Genomic DNA, 17,946 nt, shown 5'->3' with positions numbered 1-17,946 from the left:
TCGCACTACACAAACACACACCAATCCAAACATTGCCAGCGTGTGGCGGCTTTCTTGGCGCTCTGTAGATTTATTGTGTTTTAGTCTCCCACAGCGTGCACTCCACCTTTCTGTCCGTTATTTGTCAGGGTGGAGCCCGACTCCGTATCCTCCATTCTATGAGTTTATCTCTCTCGCTGCCGCCTGGTTTGTGGGTCAACTATGAAAACACGCGCGTGCACGTCCATCCATGTGTGCGTATCTTTGTCAGCTCCAGGGTGGGTTATCCTATCCTGTTGTGTTTTATCAAGGGTGGAGTTTTCCGGCAGCAGTGAAAGAGAAAGAAAAGAAAGTAGGAGACAAGGAGAAGGCTAGACAGAGGAAAGAGAAGGAGCGCTAGCTGGGCTCCTGCCAGTGTGCCACTCCTGAGTGACGAGACACTGCTTGCTCTGAACAGATGATAAGACAGATGGCATGGCCACAGCCTCAGCATCTATTCTTACTATGGGTGTGTCAGCTATCTGCTCCGTCCAAGTTTTTTCCCATTAATCTAGATTATGCCTTCCAGGTCATTCCTCTACATTTCTGATTTATGTCCCATAAAAGGTATTCATACAGCTTTTTTTCAGTTTTTTTCCTTAGACCGTTTATTTTGTGAGTTCAAAGCAGCCCTAAAATTACATTTCTTAGTTTGTTTAATAAAATTGTGCTGCTAGTCTTTTTCTTTCTATGTTTTTTTTAATATTCATTCAGCCTTTTTTCCTCTTACACCTTATTTTCCTAGAGTCCTTTGCAGTGCCGGCTGCGATGGGTGGCCTCCTGTCTCTGTCCTCCTGTAATGATGATATCACTCTCCCGAGCGCAGCCAAGCTGCAGCTGGTCACTGGGTGGACACCACATTTGAACGGAAAGGGTGGGGGCGTCCACAGGGGAAGAGGGAGGGGGTGGTGGTGGGACTATACAGACATGGGATTGACTGAGAAGAAAAAAGAGAGAAGACATGGGTTTTGGGCTAAGAGATTTGGGGAGGGAGAGAGGAAGGGTGTTGTCATAGAGAGAGGAACAGATGAGGGGTGCTGGGTGTGCCCTCACCTTCTTTGATCACTGGTGTCAACATGTTGCAACGGAATTCAGTTTGTGTTTTTCTGTTTGGTTTGTAAACTGTACTAACCTGAAAGTCCAGTGGGAGGTTTTCCTTTACATCGAACCAAAAAAGACAAACAAAAAAGTTTCATAAATAAAGGGGATGTTGCAATTATGTACGTCTCCAGTTATTGCTAATTAGAACGTGTGTGTCTCCATGTGAAAATTAAGGCATCCTCGGGGTATTTTTTTGACTGTGGGTCGTAAACAAGAGCTGTGTCTTTCATAGCTTAGAGCAACACTTTCTGTACTAACTGAAGGGATCTATTGAGAATTCCAGCTACAGGATGTTGCAGAGGGTCGGACAGACAGCTGTGGTCTTATGTTCCTTTGAAGGGGTTGCAAAGAAAACACCCATAGAAGCAGATCTAGTGACAGTAAAGTTTCTATAATCAGCATGGTTAAGCACAGTAGAGTAAATTGCACTCTGGATGCCATGTAAAGGGGACACTTTCCTTAAAGAACCTGAAGAGTCATCAAGCAAGTTGTCACCGCTGTTTAGTGATTTTCTTTTCTTTTCACTCACTATCACCTGTATCTTCTGACCTTTGCTGAGAAGTGTATTAATGCAGTGCAGCTGCATGTTTCTGCTCATCACTTTGCCACAACAAAGAGCGAACGAAAGTCAGGATTAGTAATTTATCAAAGTGCACGGGTGCTATGTGAGGCTCATTTGAATACGCAAAACCAAACTGAAATCGATAGCGCATAATTCCGAGAGTTTTGAGCAGCGCACATAATGATGAGATGATGGGCTCAAGTAGTTCTCAGAAACCGAGTCCTAACACCTCAGCTCCACCAGCAAACGCACAGTGTTGTTGCTTTTTCTCACATGTGTTGTTTGTGTGTTTGTGTTTGTAGCATCAGAGAACGATCTGCAGAACAAGCGCCTGAAGTTGGACTATGAAGAAATCACTCCGTGTCTGAAGGAGGTCACGCTGGTGTGGGAGAAAATGCTAGGAACTCCCGGGAGGGCAAAGGTCAAATTTGACGCCGAGACCATACATACTGCAGTTGCACAAGGTACATACTTGGCTCCACAAACACATGCTCTATATCAGTTCCTCCTGTAAATGTTTATTCTTCTTAAAATCAGCAGAGATTTTCAAATATTGACCAAACCTTAACGCACAAAGCTCCAAAAACTGTAACTTATCTTCATAACTGTTTTTTAAAATGTGGCAAAAGCAAGGTGACTGAATTCCATGAGGCATTCTACTCACTGTTTTTGGGCACAGTGAACTCGGTGTCTATTCCCTTTGACATTTTTATCTCTGGTGCGTGTCTCTAATCATCAGGCCTTTTTGTTCTGTCCATTTTCTAGTATCAGCATGTTCTGCAGCGTGGACAGGAAGGTTATCTACTGTGCACACGGCCTCGAACAACGAGTCCAACACACGTATTTACACACAGAAAGGTCACCATATAACAAATAGCAGTCTGAGAACCTGGTGAATTAGGGATACAAGCTGGATAATCCATCTGAGAGGAAGCTGAGAGTAAATTTTACATGCAAGAAGCGGGCAAGCGGTGATTGAACGATGCTCGGGATATTAGTAGATTAAAATTATGATGGAGACAACTTCTGTTACTAAGTTCTACAGGCATGTACAAATAGTTAATAACTCAAGAAGGGTAGAAATCCCTTTGGACATGGCGGACGCGTTTCACTCAACATGGTAGCGTTCTGTCCCACGTTTGTCCTCATCACCCTCTCCTTCCTTTATCGTTGTCTGGCAGGTGTCCCAAGGCAACACAGAGGAGAGATCTGGAAGTTTCTCGCCGAACAGTACCGGCTAACACAGACAGTCCCTTCCCGGCCCCCTTCTAATCACACTCCATACAAAGAGCTGCTGAAACAACTCACCTCACAGCAACATGCCATCCTCATCGACCTGGGTAATGCATCCACGGTTAACATGGAGGGTTAAACTGCGTGTGGGTTATCTAAATGTGCCTGGTACATTCGCTTTCCCATGTCGTCAATGTCACAAAAGTGATTTTTAACAATGTGTATATTTTACGAATCGCAGTCTAATTCAAAACAGTAAATAAATAAACACATTTTATGTCATCAGTTAAGTCTAATAACTTTAGTCTAATTGCAGTCGTTGTATGCATAAAATGCCTACACACTTTCTTTTACAGCCAAATGTAAGTTGGTTGTTTCTTTAAATAATATATTTTCTCTAAATGCTATGTATGCCACAAACACTGCCAACGCATTATTAATCCCATTTGAACCCCTGATTACCACTGGTGATCGTTGGCCTGCAGGCTGCCTGTTGAAGAACCTGTAATTTAAAAACAAAAAACTCGTGAGCTAAACTTGATTCATTGCCTTTTTTTCTGTTCTTATTTATGCTGTTTTGCAACGTTTGGATGACTCCCTGACAGTCACACTTAGACCACTTGCAGATTCACATTGGCAGTTTCCTCATGACCTTGGACTGATCCTTTAACATTGAAGCCCAATCAGGAGCATTGTTTGTGTTTTTGTGTTTAGACAGTCAGTGTCGAGTTCTACTGGAATGACCCAGAGGCGTCTCAGGTTGAACGTGCAGCAAAACTGTCAAAAGTGTGTATCACAGATTTTCCCCTTCAGGTGTTCAGAATGAGACTTTCGAAGAGTGAGCCAAACATAACAGGAGCAAGCTGAACGGCTATAAGGAGAATGCCTTTAATGGTTTAAGAGCCATATTTACTTAGAAAGTAAAGTGTTTGATTCTTTGTCGTCATACCCTGTACATCTATAACCTTTAATATAGGTGCAACAGCTGATTGTGAGCACGGGAGCCTCTCTAATCCTTTTGTTTGGCGCTTCAGTCAGCATGCATACCAAGCATAATCACTACTTTGTAGCTACAGTGCATAAAGGAAAAGAAACATAAGATTTTAGTAGAACTGTTGCTTTTAAATAATCAATTTGTCAGTCTCTTTGTGTGACGTGTGTGATGTTTATAAATTCACGTAGCCAAACACCTCATTGTTCCCACTGGTTTATGGTCATTCTTTGACAAGTACTGTGAAAAATGTAAATTTCCTTCTGCGTGATACCAAGAAGTCAAACGTACATAGCAAACGCCACATAAACTGCATATATTCTTTTGTATTTGTCAAACCTCATTTTAACACTTTCTCCCTTAAATGCTCCCAACACCTCCCACCCAAAAACCCACATACACTCACTACCTACACCCCACCCATATAACACCCACATATATATATACATAGACACATCCACCCACAGATCTGTCCCTGTAGTGCTTCCCCTCCCTCAGTTTTTGCTTTTGACCCTGTGTTTTTCATGTTATTTACTCTACATCTAATAGGGCAGGGACAGCTGTAACGGCGTGCACATACAAACTGGTGGTTTGCATACATGGTCTAATATAAAGGTGTTATATGCAGTGTGATAAACACAGTGTTTGTCACACTGAAGCTACAAAAATAAGAATGCAGGTAGAAGATTTATGGCAGCTCAAGGCTATTTCCTTCACATAAACAAGCAAAAGAGGAATTTATTTATTTTTTTGGTTAGAATGTAGGTGCGTAACACATTGCATTCCCACACCTTTTATGTAGCAGAATAGACACACTTTCCTCCAGGCAGGGGAGGGAGTCATGACATTATGTTCACCAGCTTAAATCCCCCACGCACATTCCTTTAATATACACTCACACGGTTTTCATTCGGTTCTCTAAAACCTCACATCACTAACTGTAAATCAAGTCCTCAGTCCCCTGACACACACCTGCCAATTACTAGTCTGTCCTTCCTTAGAGTGCTTTTTTGTTTTGTTTTTAAATGGAGCGCATTCCTTATTGTCATTTTTGAAACATACACGTCCAATCCACTAATACACGTTAAGCCTCTGAAGCACGGGGATCATCTGTGCGCTTCTCAAGAACCTGTTTGTAAGCGTGTTTGCTCCAAAAGAGTACGTGCATGCAGCTGCACCGAGCTCCTTTTTAACGTCAACAGCAAAGTGAGAAGTTCTGCATCCACAGCGAAGATCAGCAGTGTATATGCTTTGTTCAAAAACATGGACACACCCAGATGCTGCTGAATAGAATAGAGCGAATTAAAATAAACCATGAGAAGAAAATGTTACACTTCTAAAGCTGTGTCAGTGTTGTTTTCGACTGCGTATCTGGTGCATTAGTTTGAAATAATATTTAATGCAAACTACGGACGTTGCTGAGAGATAATATGCCGCTCCGCTCTTCTCTTCCAGGTCGTACTTTTCCCACACATCCATATTTCCAAGCCCAGCTGGGGGCAGGACAGCTGTCTCTCTATAATATCCTGAAAGCCTACTCACTGCTTGACCCTGAGGTATCATTGAATTCTGTTTTTGCTTTATTTCTGCCTTTCTCCTCTTTCATTCTGCATGTTTCTTTTGATATTCAGTGGAAAAAAGGAAGAAAAAAAAGCCAGCTGTTACCTGTCTTTTAGACTTGAGAGAGTTTCCCTCCCCTGTGTTGTCGGCATCAAGTTTGTGGTTGTCGTTTTTGTAGGTGGGATACTGCCAGGGCCTGTCCTTCATCGCTGGAGTGCTGCTTTTACACATGGGGGAAGAAGACGCCTTCGACATGCTCAAATTTCTAATGTACGATGCTGGGCTCCGCAAACAGTACAGGCCTGACATGATTATCCTGCAGGTACAGTGTTCACCCACACAATATTCTCTTGTCAGTGTCCCCAAACAACTTAATCTACATTATGTTTCCCTTTCTTAAATACTTGAATCACATGAGCAAAGCCCTCCAGTTCCAGTGGTTATGTAGTTGAGTAATGTCACTAACTCACATTTTCTGGAATTTGATGCTTCTTATTCCCCTTTTTTTGTTTTTAGATGACACGTCTGCTTACGTTTTCGTTTTCAAACAAAAACAGTGAATTAATGGCCTCTAGAGCGTTGGTGAGGTTGAGACATGGTCTTAGTGCTTGGCATTGGAATTTAGTTGCATTAGTACTCGCCACACAGTTGGTAAATAGTGCTCGTGTTACAGATAACTACGTCATTGGTTTTGAATTCCAGTGTGGGATTGAATTTCATCTTTTGATAGAACTAGAACCAAAAGAGCTACATACTATGGTTAAATGCTAAACAACCTTGTTATCATGCTAAACATCATGTGTTTTGTTCCTGAATTCAAGCGCAGGTCACGTAACAATAAAAAGCTTGTGAGCTAATCCAGGGAGTCCAACACCAGTCCAACATGCGGCATACTCCACAATAATATTGCACAGGACTGTTGCTTTTTCTCAAGCTTCAAACTATGAATATGAACGAAGTGCTGTTACGATCTTGGTGCTCGTGATCCTTAATCAATAAATTCAAAAGGTCCTTGACGGCTTTCCACTTTGTGAACGTTATACACACCTTTTGTGAACAATCCCTCATTTTACTTTGCTGCTAGAATGAAAGTGAACAAAACCAGATAATAACTCATCAATCATTTTGTGGTTTTTGAGGTCAAAACGAGAAATTCTATATTGTCAAAGCAAATATGATGACGGGATGAGGCAGGTTGTCTGCTGTGGTGACCCCAAGAGGGGAGCAGCTGAAAGAATTCCTGGCGAGTCTGGTTCTTCCACACAAACTGTGCCAAATCTGCTGTTAATCAAAGTGATTACAAGCTTTTACGGCAGCACCATGTGGCTCTTTGTGACCAATTTCACTCAGCGGCAACCAGCAGCTACTCACCAGCTGGTTGAGGTAGACACATTTTTCCCTTGTGGTCTGTGGTGGCCACAGGATCACTATGTTCTAGGTCTGTGTGACTGATTTCATAGTATTTGCAAGGAACCTCATGTAACTGGTTGCATCCTCATTTTCATCCAGGAATAGTGGTTGCCAAGCAGTCAACAACTGGCCTTTATGGCTGAGGCCTAACCTGAAAGTTCTGTGAGGTGCTTAAAAGTTTTTCCCATCCTTGTGTACAAACACTCATATGGCTAACCCCGATCATAAATAACGTGAAATTTAATTAAAGATGGTTTTAAAAATAAACTGTGTTGTTCTCTTTGAGTGTTAAGTGACGATAATACACAGTGAGGCAGCAGCATACACTTAAATGACATCTGCATAATCCAGCACTGGTAAAAAGGCCATTTTCCATAGTGTACCCTGACTAGTTTAAGAGTCACTGTTGTCAGCATTTCAGTTTAACATTAATCTAATCAAAACTTATTTCTTATACCACTTTAAATGAGGCACCTTCGGTAAACTTGGTGTGGATGTGATCTACCACGGATAACGTTGGAGTTGCTCTGTAGAAAGACAAATTGATATGACCTCACCGCAGCACTTTGTATGAGGGAGTTAGGAAAGTATTCACATTTAGTGCAATACTCTATACTTTGCTATGGTGAATGAACGGAGTGGCTCATTAATGATAAGTGAAAAATTGCTTAAAAAATAATTGTCATACCACACAGGAAGCCCTCGTTTTACCCTCCAAGGAGGTGACCTCATAATAAGGTGTCGTGTTATTGGTCCATTCTTAAACTTGTGTTTGCGTCGTAAACTTAAGGGGAAAAAAATCTTTCCATTTTTTACCAAGACGTTTGTCTTCCTGAATACTCTCTATTAAAATCCTACAAATGTTCATGTATAACAGATCCAGTTTTTAAAGCATGTGTGAAATAATAAAAGCCCCTCATACAAAGTCATGTTACACCTTTACGACGAAGTGCTGTTGCTCCTCTCAGATCCAGATGTACCAGCTGTCGCGGCTGCTTCATGACTATCACAGGGATCTTTACAGCCACTTGGAGCAGCAGGAGATCGGGCCCAGCTTATATGCCACCCCCTGGTTCCTCACGGTCTTCGCCTCACACTTTCCCCTCGGGTTTGTGGCCAGAGTTTTTGGTAAGCTTTGAAGGCTTTCTATTTCTGCACAGTGGATTTGGTGGGTCGCCGCCTTGTTTCTTCTTCCTGATAGAAGCACAGCAGTATTGACGCATGACAGGAAAAAGGATGACGGGGCGTTTACAGTGATGTTTAGTTATCTCTACTCCCTAGGTATCTCATCTAATTAGATCTTGAACCCAAAATGCTGAAAGGAAATTGTCAGAGCTAAATGAAATTTTAGTAACTGATTGAAGATAAGTAGTACTATAATCCTGAAAGTTTGGTGAAGGAGTTGGGGAGGGACTTCAGGCAAAGTAAAGGATTCAGTTGAGTCATGTGCACACTGAGACTCAGTTACAGTTACTGTTTATCTGTTAAGTGACCTTTTCCTCATTTGTGTAAATGCCATCACGCCCACAGAGGGTATATGTTTTCTGGAGTTGCCTTTCTCTCTACCTCATTCCTTCCGCACTTTTGTTTTCACGCCTAATTTCTTACATAGTACTCAGTCATTGAACCAGACTCACTGGCTCCTTGTGCTCATCTGAGCATAACACTTCATTTGTGTGTGTGTTGACGTGCACGAGCGTGCGTGTGTTGCGCTTAGCGGCCATCACATTTGCACTGTCAGGTCTTTGATATCATCTGTGGGGCCCACACCTCTGCTGCCATTCCTTAATCTTCTGTATGATCTCATGCAATCCTGCCTAACCCTTACCACACCCTGATGTATTCACAGTATACACACACAAATGCTCTCTGGCTCTGCAGATTCACAATGGCCTACATTTATGTTTGCTTAAACGTTTTCTGCTGACGTCAAATCATTCTTCCCATTAATGAGCCTTTAAGTTGCCATTAAACAGGGTAAGCTCTGCTGTCAGCACATGTCAGTATTGATTTTTACAATATGTAATTTAAGAGTGCCGTCACGCTAGAGCCTTTTTTAGCCTCCTTTCCCTGTGTTTTCTGGGTTTTTTCCCCGCTTGCCTCTGTAACTTATCCTTCCTTTTTGTCCTCTGTCAGATATGGTGTTTCTGCAGGGGTCAGAGGTCATCTTCAAGGTGGCCTTAAGCCTGCTGGGGAGCCACAAGCCTCTGATCCTGCAGCACGACAGCTTGGAGTCTATTGTGGATTTCATCAAGACCATGCTACCCAACCTGGGCCTTGTACAGATGGAGAAAACCATCAACCAGGTTAGACAAGGAGACAAAGTTGTTTAGTAATGTGTAACTACTCATTTTAACTAGGGCTGCTCGATTATGGCAAAAATGATAATCGCGATTATTTTCACTGAAATTGAGATCTCGATTATTTGACGATATTTATTTAACAATAACAATGTATTGAATAATGACTTTAAAAAATAATATAAAATAGTGTGCAAATACTGATAACAGTGCAAATGTTTGCAATATAAAAAATAAATGAAAAATGTAAACATCTATGTTTAGTGAACTTCGCAGTGTTGCTCTGTGGTGCAGCTACGACACTGTAGCAAAGTTTACACACTGTGTCTACTTGATCCACGTCTGACTCCGCGAACCCATAATGTTTCCACACCACTGAAGTTTTCTTTACCTCTCTTTTCAACCAACGGCAGTCACTCTCCTCTCCAAATAACTTCTGCTTAGCTTTCCGAGCTTCCCTCGGGTCCTCTTAATTGTTGTGACACGTGTTCGAAATGCAGAGAGGTGCGCTCGATTTGCCACACGGAGCAGCGCGAGAGTAAAGCACGAGGGAGGGGCTAATAATCGGCTCAGTCATTTTTAATGATCGTTGAAAGCCCAGATCGTAATCGTGATTAAAATTCGATTAATTGAGCAGCCCTAATTTTAACACTGGAGTACAGAAATCTATTTTTTTTTTTTTAAATTTTTTTTTTATCAGTGTGATCTTATGTATTGAGTTTTGGGAGCTATAGAAAGGTTGTGAGCCATCGTCCTATTGACAGGGTTTTAATAGTTTTGCGATTTTATTAGTTTTTATTTTTATTTAGTTTTGACTTCAGATTTTCAATTTTATATCAGTTTTAATTAGTTTTTACCAATTGTTTGCTAGTTTAGTTTAGTTTTTATTTTATTTGAAAATCCTTAGTTTCAGTTTAGTTTTGATTAGTTTCAGTTATAGTTTTAGTTGTGTTTGCAATAATTAAGTGTAACAAAATCCCAGTTTCATCATATCAGTCATGCTCTTCTGCTTATCCTTGGGTATGTTGCTATTCCAGCTACCATACCCTGCACCCTGGACAGGTCGCCTGCCTGTCGCAGGGCTAACATGCAGAGACAGACAACTCACATTCCCAGCTATGGGTTCTTTAAATAAATAAATAAATAAATAAAGGCAGATGAACAACCATTGATACCAGGCAACTATAAAATGTATATCTTGGCCCCAATAAGACTATTAACTCTTGCAGCACCGGGTGTTCATAATTTTGGTTCATATGAATTGATAAACTTTTTGAAGGCAATTGACTCACACAGTTATGTAGATATCTCCGTCCTGTTGTCTCGGGATGCATCACGCTGCCTTGCCTGGGGTTAGCTTCTGTTTCTGGGGATGAGGGTTGAGTGTGCTCCCTTACCTTCTCAAGGTAAGCTAGGTTAGCCTTCTTGTGTGAGCTTTTCAAGTGCACTTTAAGGTTTGTGGGATTTTTTTCCCTTTAGAAATGCCCCTCATAATTTGTCTCTTTCCACTACAAGACACTTGCTTCATCCAAAACACAGTCATGTTCAAAGTAATCCCAAATTTGACTCTGGCGCTTTCTCCCGACTTTTCCTGACATGATTCTGCGCGTGGACGGAGCAGCAACACAGACGACTCGACTAACGTACTGCCACCTGCTGGCATAATGAGACAGCAAGAGAAAAATCTGGAAACTAAACTTATTTTCACCCTTGACTATTGTATGACACGCACACATCAATGAAAACTAAACACATTTTTGCTATAAATTCAGGTAATTTTAGTTAGTTTTGTGAACACTCATTACAGTTTTAGTTAGTTTTCCTTTTTTTGTTTTTATTTTTGTTTCCGTTAACGAAAATGTTTTTTCACTTCTAGTTTTCGTTATTTCGTTAGTTTTCATTAACGATAATAACCTTGCCTATTGAGATAATTGAGTCATTGCTGAACAATTGGTCTGGCGTGATTTTTAATTTTCATGTTTGAAACAAAACTAACAACTAGTTGGATGTAGGACAGTGAGAAAGACTTTCTCTATGAATTCCTAAAGAAATATCTGTTCACAATGTACGTGTGTACTTTCATTTTAAAGAGCGAGTGATGCATAACTATTCTAGATAAATGTTAGTCAGCGGTAAAAAGTAACTTCTTTTTTTTTCCCCAGTGTTTTCTATCAGACTCTTGATATTTGGTCTTTTCTATGGTTGAAAATAGGGCTGGGCTATATCATACCGTTCACGGTAATACTGGCGCATGCGCAGTGCCTTTGTTTACATACGCACATGGCGGCGACGCAGAATGAGAAGAGCGAAAGTTGATCGTTAAATGAAACGGATGAACCAGAATTGGTTTGTAAAATTGCTGCAACTTCAGTGGTGTGGAACTGGTTTAGCTTTCGTCCATCAGATACACAACAAAGCACTATTTTTGGTAGTGCATGCTAGCGGGCCGTCGTTATTACCGTGTTTTTTGGAAAATCAATCCTTAGATTTTTCTGAAAATCGACAGTGCCCCTTATAATCCCGTGTGCCTTATGTATGAATTCTGGTTGTGTTTACTGACCTGGAAACAATTTTATGTCGTACATGGCGCTCGAAAATCGGTCAAATGTTTCAGTACGACTTTGCTAAGCTACGAACCCGCACCTCTTGATGGATTGTCGGAGCATTACGGCTATCGTAGGAAGGAGCCTCGCGGAGTGATACGTACTGCGCTTCAACATAATATTACCCTATTATGTGTATAACCTCTTTTTAAGTTTTGTGGATACATGGTTATGCTGAGGATATGTTGGCCAATTTCCACTGGAAATGCCTTTAGGTTAAACTGTCAGCAAGGATTTTGCATTTGCACTGTTAAATTTTTATATAACTTTAATGCACATAAAAAAACAGCTGCTTGTTTAAGTGAAAATACATTCATGGTTGTTTTTTTGTTTTTTGTTTTTTTGCACTAATAAAGTTGAGGAGTTGTAAAGTATTTTGTCTAGTGTCAATTATATCGTTAGTTATATTGTTATCACAAATTTTCAAATGTATATCGTGATAAATATTTTTGGTCATATCGCCATGCTCTAGTTGAAAATGCAGAAACGCTGATTCTACAACAGCCGGTGTGACAAAAATACTGATCTTTTGCACAATTTGATGCCTTTATAACACAAACATTCTATTTAAAATGATCTGAACTTCGTATGTGAAAACAGAGGAACGCCTGTTACTTCCTGTGGGACCTAATGCTACAGATTTTTGCAGCTTTCAGTTTTCTTTCTAAGATCTATATTTGACATATGGCAAAAATCAGCTCGTCTTCAATCCAAAGTTTTAACAGATAAAACTTTGGATTGAGGAGGTGGAGAAGATTTATGTAATAAAAAAACGTTTTCATTTATCTCCATAATTCTCCTCGTAACATCTTTGATCCGTTGCTCATACCGAGGCTGCTGGCTTGTGGCTGGCTCTGAGCTCTGGATAGCTTTAGCTTTAGCCAGTTTGCCTTTGTTTGTCTTTGAAATGTCCTCCATGTTCAGCTGTGAGGTTTGTTATAAAAAATTTCCTGGTGGTCCTCCTGCAGTTTATTTTGGCGACTTTGTGCCTTTACTCACGCTCATACCAGACATCGTTCACACGATAACCAGCACCGAGCTCATCAGATTAGCTGTTGTAAAACTGGACGTTCTTTTCTTGTCTGTTGTTGCTCTAAATGAGCTCACGAAACTATTAAAACATTTTTACTAAGTTCACGGAACAGATGTTTCATTTTGAGATCTGGTTTTACAACTCGCAGCAGTTAAAGGAGACAGTTTAATGGCTTCACAATGAGACAAAGGAGAATGATATCCTGCTTGAGTGACAGAGGCTATCAGGGCCAGCCACACCCTGCCTTTACAACAGTGATGAGAGCAGCTGATGGGTGGAGTGTGTGTGTGTGAAGTTATGTAAATTTTACCTCATGCGTCACCATTTGGAAAAATACCACGTCAGTAAGATGGGCCTCTCACGCTGATCGACTCGAGTGGGTAAAATCTCATAGTCTTGGTCAGGTTTCACTTTTTAGTGTAATTTATGGTTGCCATGAGAAAATGTTAACCATTAAGGTGCGCGGTAATGTGGCTGTCAGCTATCACTAGGGATGGGTATCGTTTAGGTTTTATCCGATACCGGTGCCAAACCGGTACTTTTGAAATGGTGCCGGTGCTCAAACGGTGCTCAAACCGGTGCTTAAAGAATGGAGAACACAAAATTGGTCCAAAAACCTCTCATGTTCAGCTGTTTTTTTTTGTAAAAAGATAACAATGTTAGCCTTTTCTGCAGCTAGAGGGCATATATGGTATCACTCTTGGCTGGAAGCAGTGCTTAAACAATGGAAAAAACACAAACTTTGTCCAAAAACCTCTCATGTTTAGCTGTTTTCCACTTTTTCTTTGGTCATTTTAGCCTTTTTGGCCAGGGTGAAGGGAGTATCTGCCATCAAACAAGAGGACAGCTGCATGTAGCTATGATGATGTTTGCTAGTTCACCTTACATGCATTAATGTAATAACGTGGTTAGCCTACTCAACGTAAATTACACACGAACAACATTAAGCTACTCACGCAGAGAAGAACGGCTGCTGCTGCATCATCATCCTCATCATTTCTGCTACACTGACAGGGCTAGGGGCCAGGACTCTATTCTTCGGGTTTTTGGGGGATGTTGCTAACTCCGGGTCCGATAACAGGCAACCCACGCACAGTAGATGCGCTCGGTGTGAGCTCTTGCAGCAAGCTATCAAATACGGCGCATTTCTCAGCTTTTAAAAAAAACGCTACGTCGCCAGGTGTTTCATCGGATTTGAGGTGTTACCTCCTTTGACAGTATCACAGTATCAGCTTAAAGCACTTGTTGCTGCTGAGTTTGCATCTTTTGCTGTGAAGTACAGCCAGACTTTTGACCGCTTCGCCTTGGACATTTTTAATCTGTAGCTCTGCTCTAAAAGAACGTACGTACCTGGGCCCGCCTACTATCCTCGGAAACGTAAAATGATTGGCTAGAATCTAAAGTGTATCACAGCTTAGGAAAAAAAAAGCACCGAAATAAAGCACCGAAATGTGCGCTGCTTTTCGGTCTGGTTACTACCGTTTATGTCAGAACCGATACCGGTACCCATCCCTAGCTATCACAGATGACACAGAGCTAATAACTCATGGTAAGCTATACTTTAGAAGGTACGCGCTTATCTTATAATTTCTATGAGATGGCAAACTGCTTACTTGCCGGTACTTTCCCTCCAGTGCCACTTTTTCATATCGGATTATGTATATGTTACATGTGTTATGACTCACAGTTTCATCTGAGAAAAAAAAAAAGAAAAGTGGGAGTGAACATACTGGATGTGTGGAGACTCCAGGTCAGTTCATTGTTTTGTAATGCCGAAATGTGAAAAATTCTTTGGTCTGGACAACAGCAGCCTGCTCAGTGTGTGTAATGTGTTGACATTGTAGAGTAAACATCCCCAGTTTCACACGAGGCTTTGTTCCTAGTTTTGACCACCATTGCTGTGAGTAATGATAACGTAATTTTGCTGAGAAACACAAAGTGCCCTCAGTGAAATAAAGGGAATACACGTGAGCAAAAGACTATTTTTTTAATTTAAATATATAGATATATATGAGAAATCTCAGTTAATGAGCAGCTCTAAACCGAATGTGTTTGAAGTCTTGTTGAATTGTGTGATTGTGCGGCTGCTTTTGTTTACTGCCTCCAAATGTTGTCTTTGGTGAGAACAATTAGGAATAACGACCGAGCTGCAATAATGAGAGCCGAGTTATAAACAGCAGTGCTAAACTTGTGGAGTACTTTGAGTTTCCATTATTACTCAGTTAAATAGTTACAAAGCCAAAGCAAGAGTTTTAGATCAATCAAATCAGTAAAAATAACAATTAAACCCACTTTTAACCTGGTCATATTCCTTTTATATCCTCCTCACATACATTCTTTTATAATGGTATGACACGATGGAAACACGATTCTCCTGTTTGCAAGCAGTTCAAATGTTCACCCAGCTGAGAGTTATTAAATGCCTCTGCTTCAGGTTTGTGAGATGGATGTGTCCAAGCAGCTCCAAGCCTATGAGGTGGAGTACCACGTGTTGCAGGATGAGCTGCTGGACACGCCCCCGACCCTCAACCAGCACCAGCGAGCTGCGCAGCTGGAGAGGACCAATCAGAGCCTGCGACAGCAGAACCTCGACCTGCTCGAGGAGCTCCAGGTACACACACACACGCACGCTTGCACAAAAGAAGAAAAGCTGCCTTTGCCCGTTCTTTGTTCCATTAGGTCACCGCTCCCTCGCTGTTCTCACCCAGGTGTCCCACGCTCGAGTGTGCAACCTGGAGAGTCGAGTGGAGGCTTTGGCCCAGGCAGAGGGGCAGCTGAAGGAGCAGGTTTCTGCACTGGAGGAGGAGAAGAAGCAGCTGCTGAACACCATCACACACCTCCAGGGCCTCCTCTCCAACCTCGGGATAAACGCCAACCCCGACGGACAGGCGCTGCCTTCACTGTCCGTCTGACAGACAGTCACAGCAGCATCAAAGCTGGAGGGCAGAGAGCAGCACGATAGCAGGACTGTGGACTCGCTGCTTCACCTGCTGGCGAGGGTTGATTAATGAGTCTCTGCCTCGATCCTGCCGCCTCTGGAATGTTTTAATAATAATGATGATGATGATGATAAGAGGACAGATGAAATAGTGGCAGAAATGGGATTGAGGTTGAAGGATAGTACTCTCTTCCTGTGCTCTAATAAATAAACATAAATAATCCCCAAAGATGGCGCTGACTGTACCGCCGGGCCTCGGCTGTTAAAATACTTTTGCACCTGTGTGTGTGTGTTTGTGTGTGTGTGTGTGTGTGTGTGATAAATGGAGTTTGTTTGTGTTTTTGGATGCAGCAAAAAATGTACAGCAAGCTTGTAGAACAAAGACTCCACTCTGCAGTATTCAGAGCACTGTTACAAATATCACATTAATTAAGAAACACAAGTTCCTCCCAAAGAAAATGAGATTGTAAGGAGGTGAGATGAAGGGATGGGTGAAGAAATAAACGGCAGCAAAATGTTTTGGGGGGGGTTTGTAATGCAAAGGTTAAATATAACATCGGCTAAATGATGATGATGGTGCTCATATTCTGAGATCAGGGGTGAACTATTTTTGATTCTTCCTAGGCTTTCCTGGCCCTGCGCAATTTGAACTTGAACTTCATTTAAGTTACAGCAGCTTCCAGGAAAAGCAACACAATAAATCCAGTTCATTTCACATCCTGTTGTTTCACCTTTAAACACATGTCAATTCATCTGCATTGATGGGAAAAATCTGATATCTTAGCCGTGCCGCTCCAGCGAGGGGAAGTCCACACATTTACTGAGGAGCTACTCAAAATTACGGCAAAAGACGCTAACTTTAAAGAGGAAAACTTCTGCTGTTGAGACAATCTGCCACCCGTAAATCATTTACTGTATGCAACACACTGAATTCTTCAGCCCGAGCTGCAGCTTGGTGTGCCTGTACGTGAGTGTTTGAATGTCACTGCGTGTCAATGTTCTCACTGATTGCAACAAACCTGTCGGTTTACACTGTAAAGATATTTTTCTTTTACCCCTGACTCTCTTTGCACATGTTCTGTTTTACTATGATTATTGCTACTCTGTACTTTAAAATACATTTCATATTCTTCCAGCACGTCTGAAGCCAGCTTTCTTTGTGCGTGTGTGTGTGAGTGAGTGTGTTGCACTCCAGACCAACATGTGTCGGATGTATAGATTCTTCCACCTCCTGTCTAAACATGTCAGTCATTTTTGAATACCAATATAAGGTTTCCAGTATATAGACGTGCGCTGTACACCGTACTTAAAACACAGACACGTATTTGTTAACAGGAACTCCTCCTGAGGTTGGAGAAGCGGCGTGTTCGGGCAAGTTGTGACCCTGTTAGTTTGCATATAGTGTGAGAGTGGGTACATGAAACAGGAAAGCCAAAAAAAACACCAACAGCAAGACCCCAGACAAGACAGAAAACGGAATTTCTGCAAAATATTTTGTAGTGCGTGTACATGCATGCTTAGTTTTTGTTTTGTTTTTTGCCCTCTGTGATTGGGTTGTTCTGTTAGTCAAGCAGAATGCAAGAGGACTATACGATTTCACCGAGAGATCTTTTTCTCCTTCCATTCCTAAACCTGTTCACGGGCCTCTCCAAGCATGTCTTAATCAGCCACCCAGTCGGGTTGGAGCCATTCTTGGATGGGTTTTTTTGTTGTTTTTTTTTGCTTGTTTGATTTTGTGTTTTTAATCACAGAAATGTCACTCATGGAGTTTGCTACAGGTTATTTGTGTGCAAGAGTAAAATGTGCTTATTCAATTTAAAGAAAAGAAGCACATAAATGGTGCGTTTCTATATACCACGCTTAAGTTGGGATGTTAATGAATTAAAAATTAGCTACAGTTTGATACGCTATGCAATGATCATATTACAGTTAGGTCTATAAGACACTTTTTTTTATAGTTTGGTGAACTGTGTACACCACCAAAGTGAATACTGAATGAAACAGGCCGCGTGTGATTGAAATGCAGACTTCCAGCTCTAATTCAAGGTGTTTTACAAAAGTTTTGCTATAGAAGTCTGACAGAATATCTCAAAGGAGGAAAAACAGTCTTTGATGACGTCCCTGAGTTATAGACTTCAGGCAGTCACTGACATCAATGGATTTCCAAGTGTTAAAAGCAATCCTGGAATATCCTGAA

The 17,946-nt window shown here is 41.4% G+C and overlaps 1 protein-coding gene across 1 annotated transcript in view; it reads left to right on the top strand.

Moving 5' to 3' along the window:
- tbc1d1 (TBC1 (tre-2/USP6, BUB2, cdc16) domain family, member 1) overlaps window positions 1–16,887 on the top strand; it is a 53,935-nt gene extending 37,048 nt beyond the window's left edge. The window contains exons 16-23 of the mRNA XM_085276941.1: window positions 1,984–2,145; window positions 2,863–3,021; window positions 5,361–5,461; window positions 5,644–5,787; window positions 7,844–8,003; window positions 9,012–9,181; window positions 15,246–15,422; window positions 15,520–16,887. Coding sequence (XP_085133067.1) covers window positions 1,984–2,145; window positions 2,863–3,021; window positions 5,361–5,461; window positions 5,644–5,787; window positions 7,844–8,003; window positions 9,012–9,181; window positions 15,246–15,422; window positions 15,520–15,723 — 1,277 coding nt within the window. The 3' untranslated portion in view covers window positions 15,724–16,887. The remainder of the gene's footprint in view (window positions 1–1,983; window positions 2,146–2,862; window positions 3,022–5,360; window positions 5,462–5,643; window positions 5,788–7,843; window positions 8,004–9,011; window positions 9,182–15,245; window positions 15,423–15,519) is intronic.
- Window positions 16,888–17,946: the final 1,059 nt, after the last annotated feature.

The sequence above is a fragment of the Mchenga conophoros genome, linkage group LG6 (assembly GCF_057382185.1).
Source record: "Mchenga conophoros isolate Kocher_MC1m ecotype Shallow Benthic linkage group LG6, M_conophoros_male_GT1.1, whole genome shotgun sequence".
NCBI lineage: Eukaryota > Metazoa > Chordata > Actinopteri > Cichliformes > Cichlidae > Mchenga > Mchenga conophoros.
The sequence above is the reverse complement of the archived record's forward strand: the minus strand, read 5'-3'. Positions and strand labels throughout refer to the sequence as shown.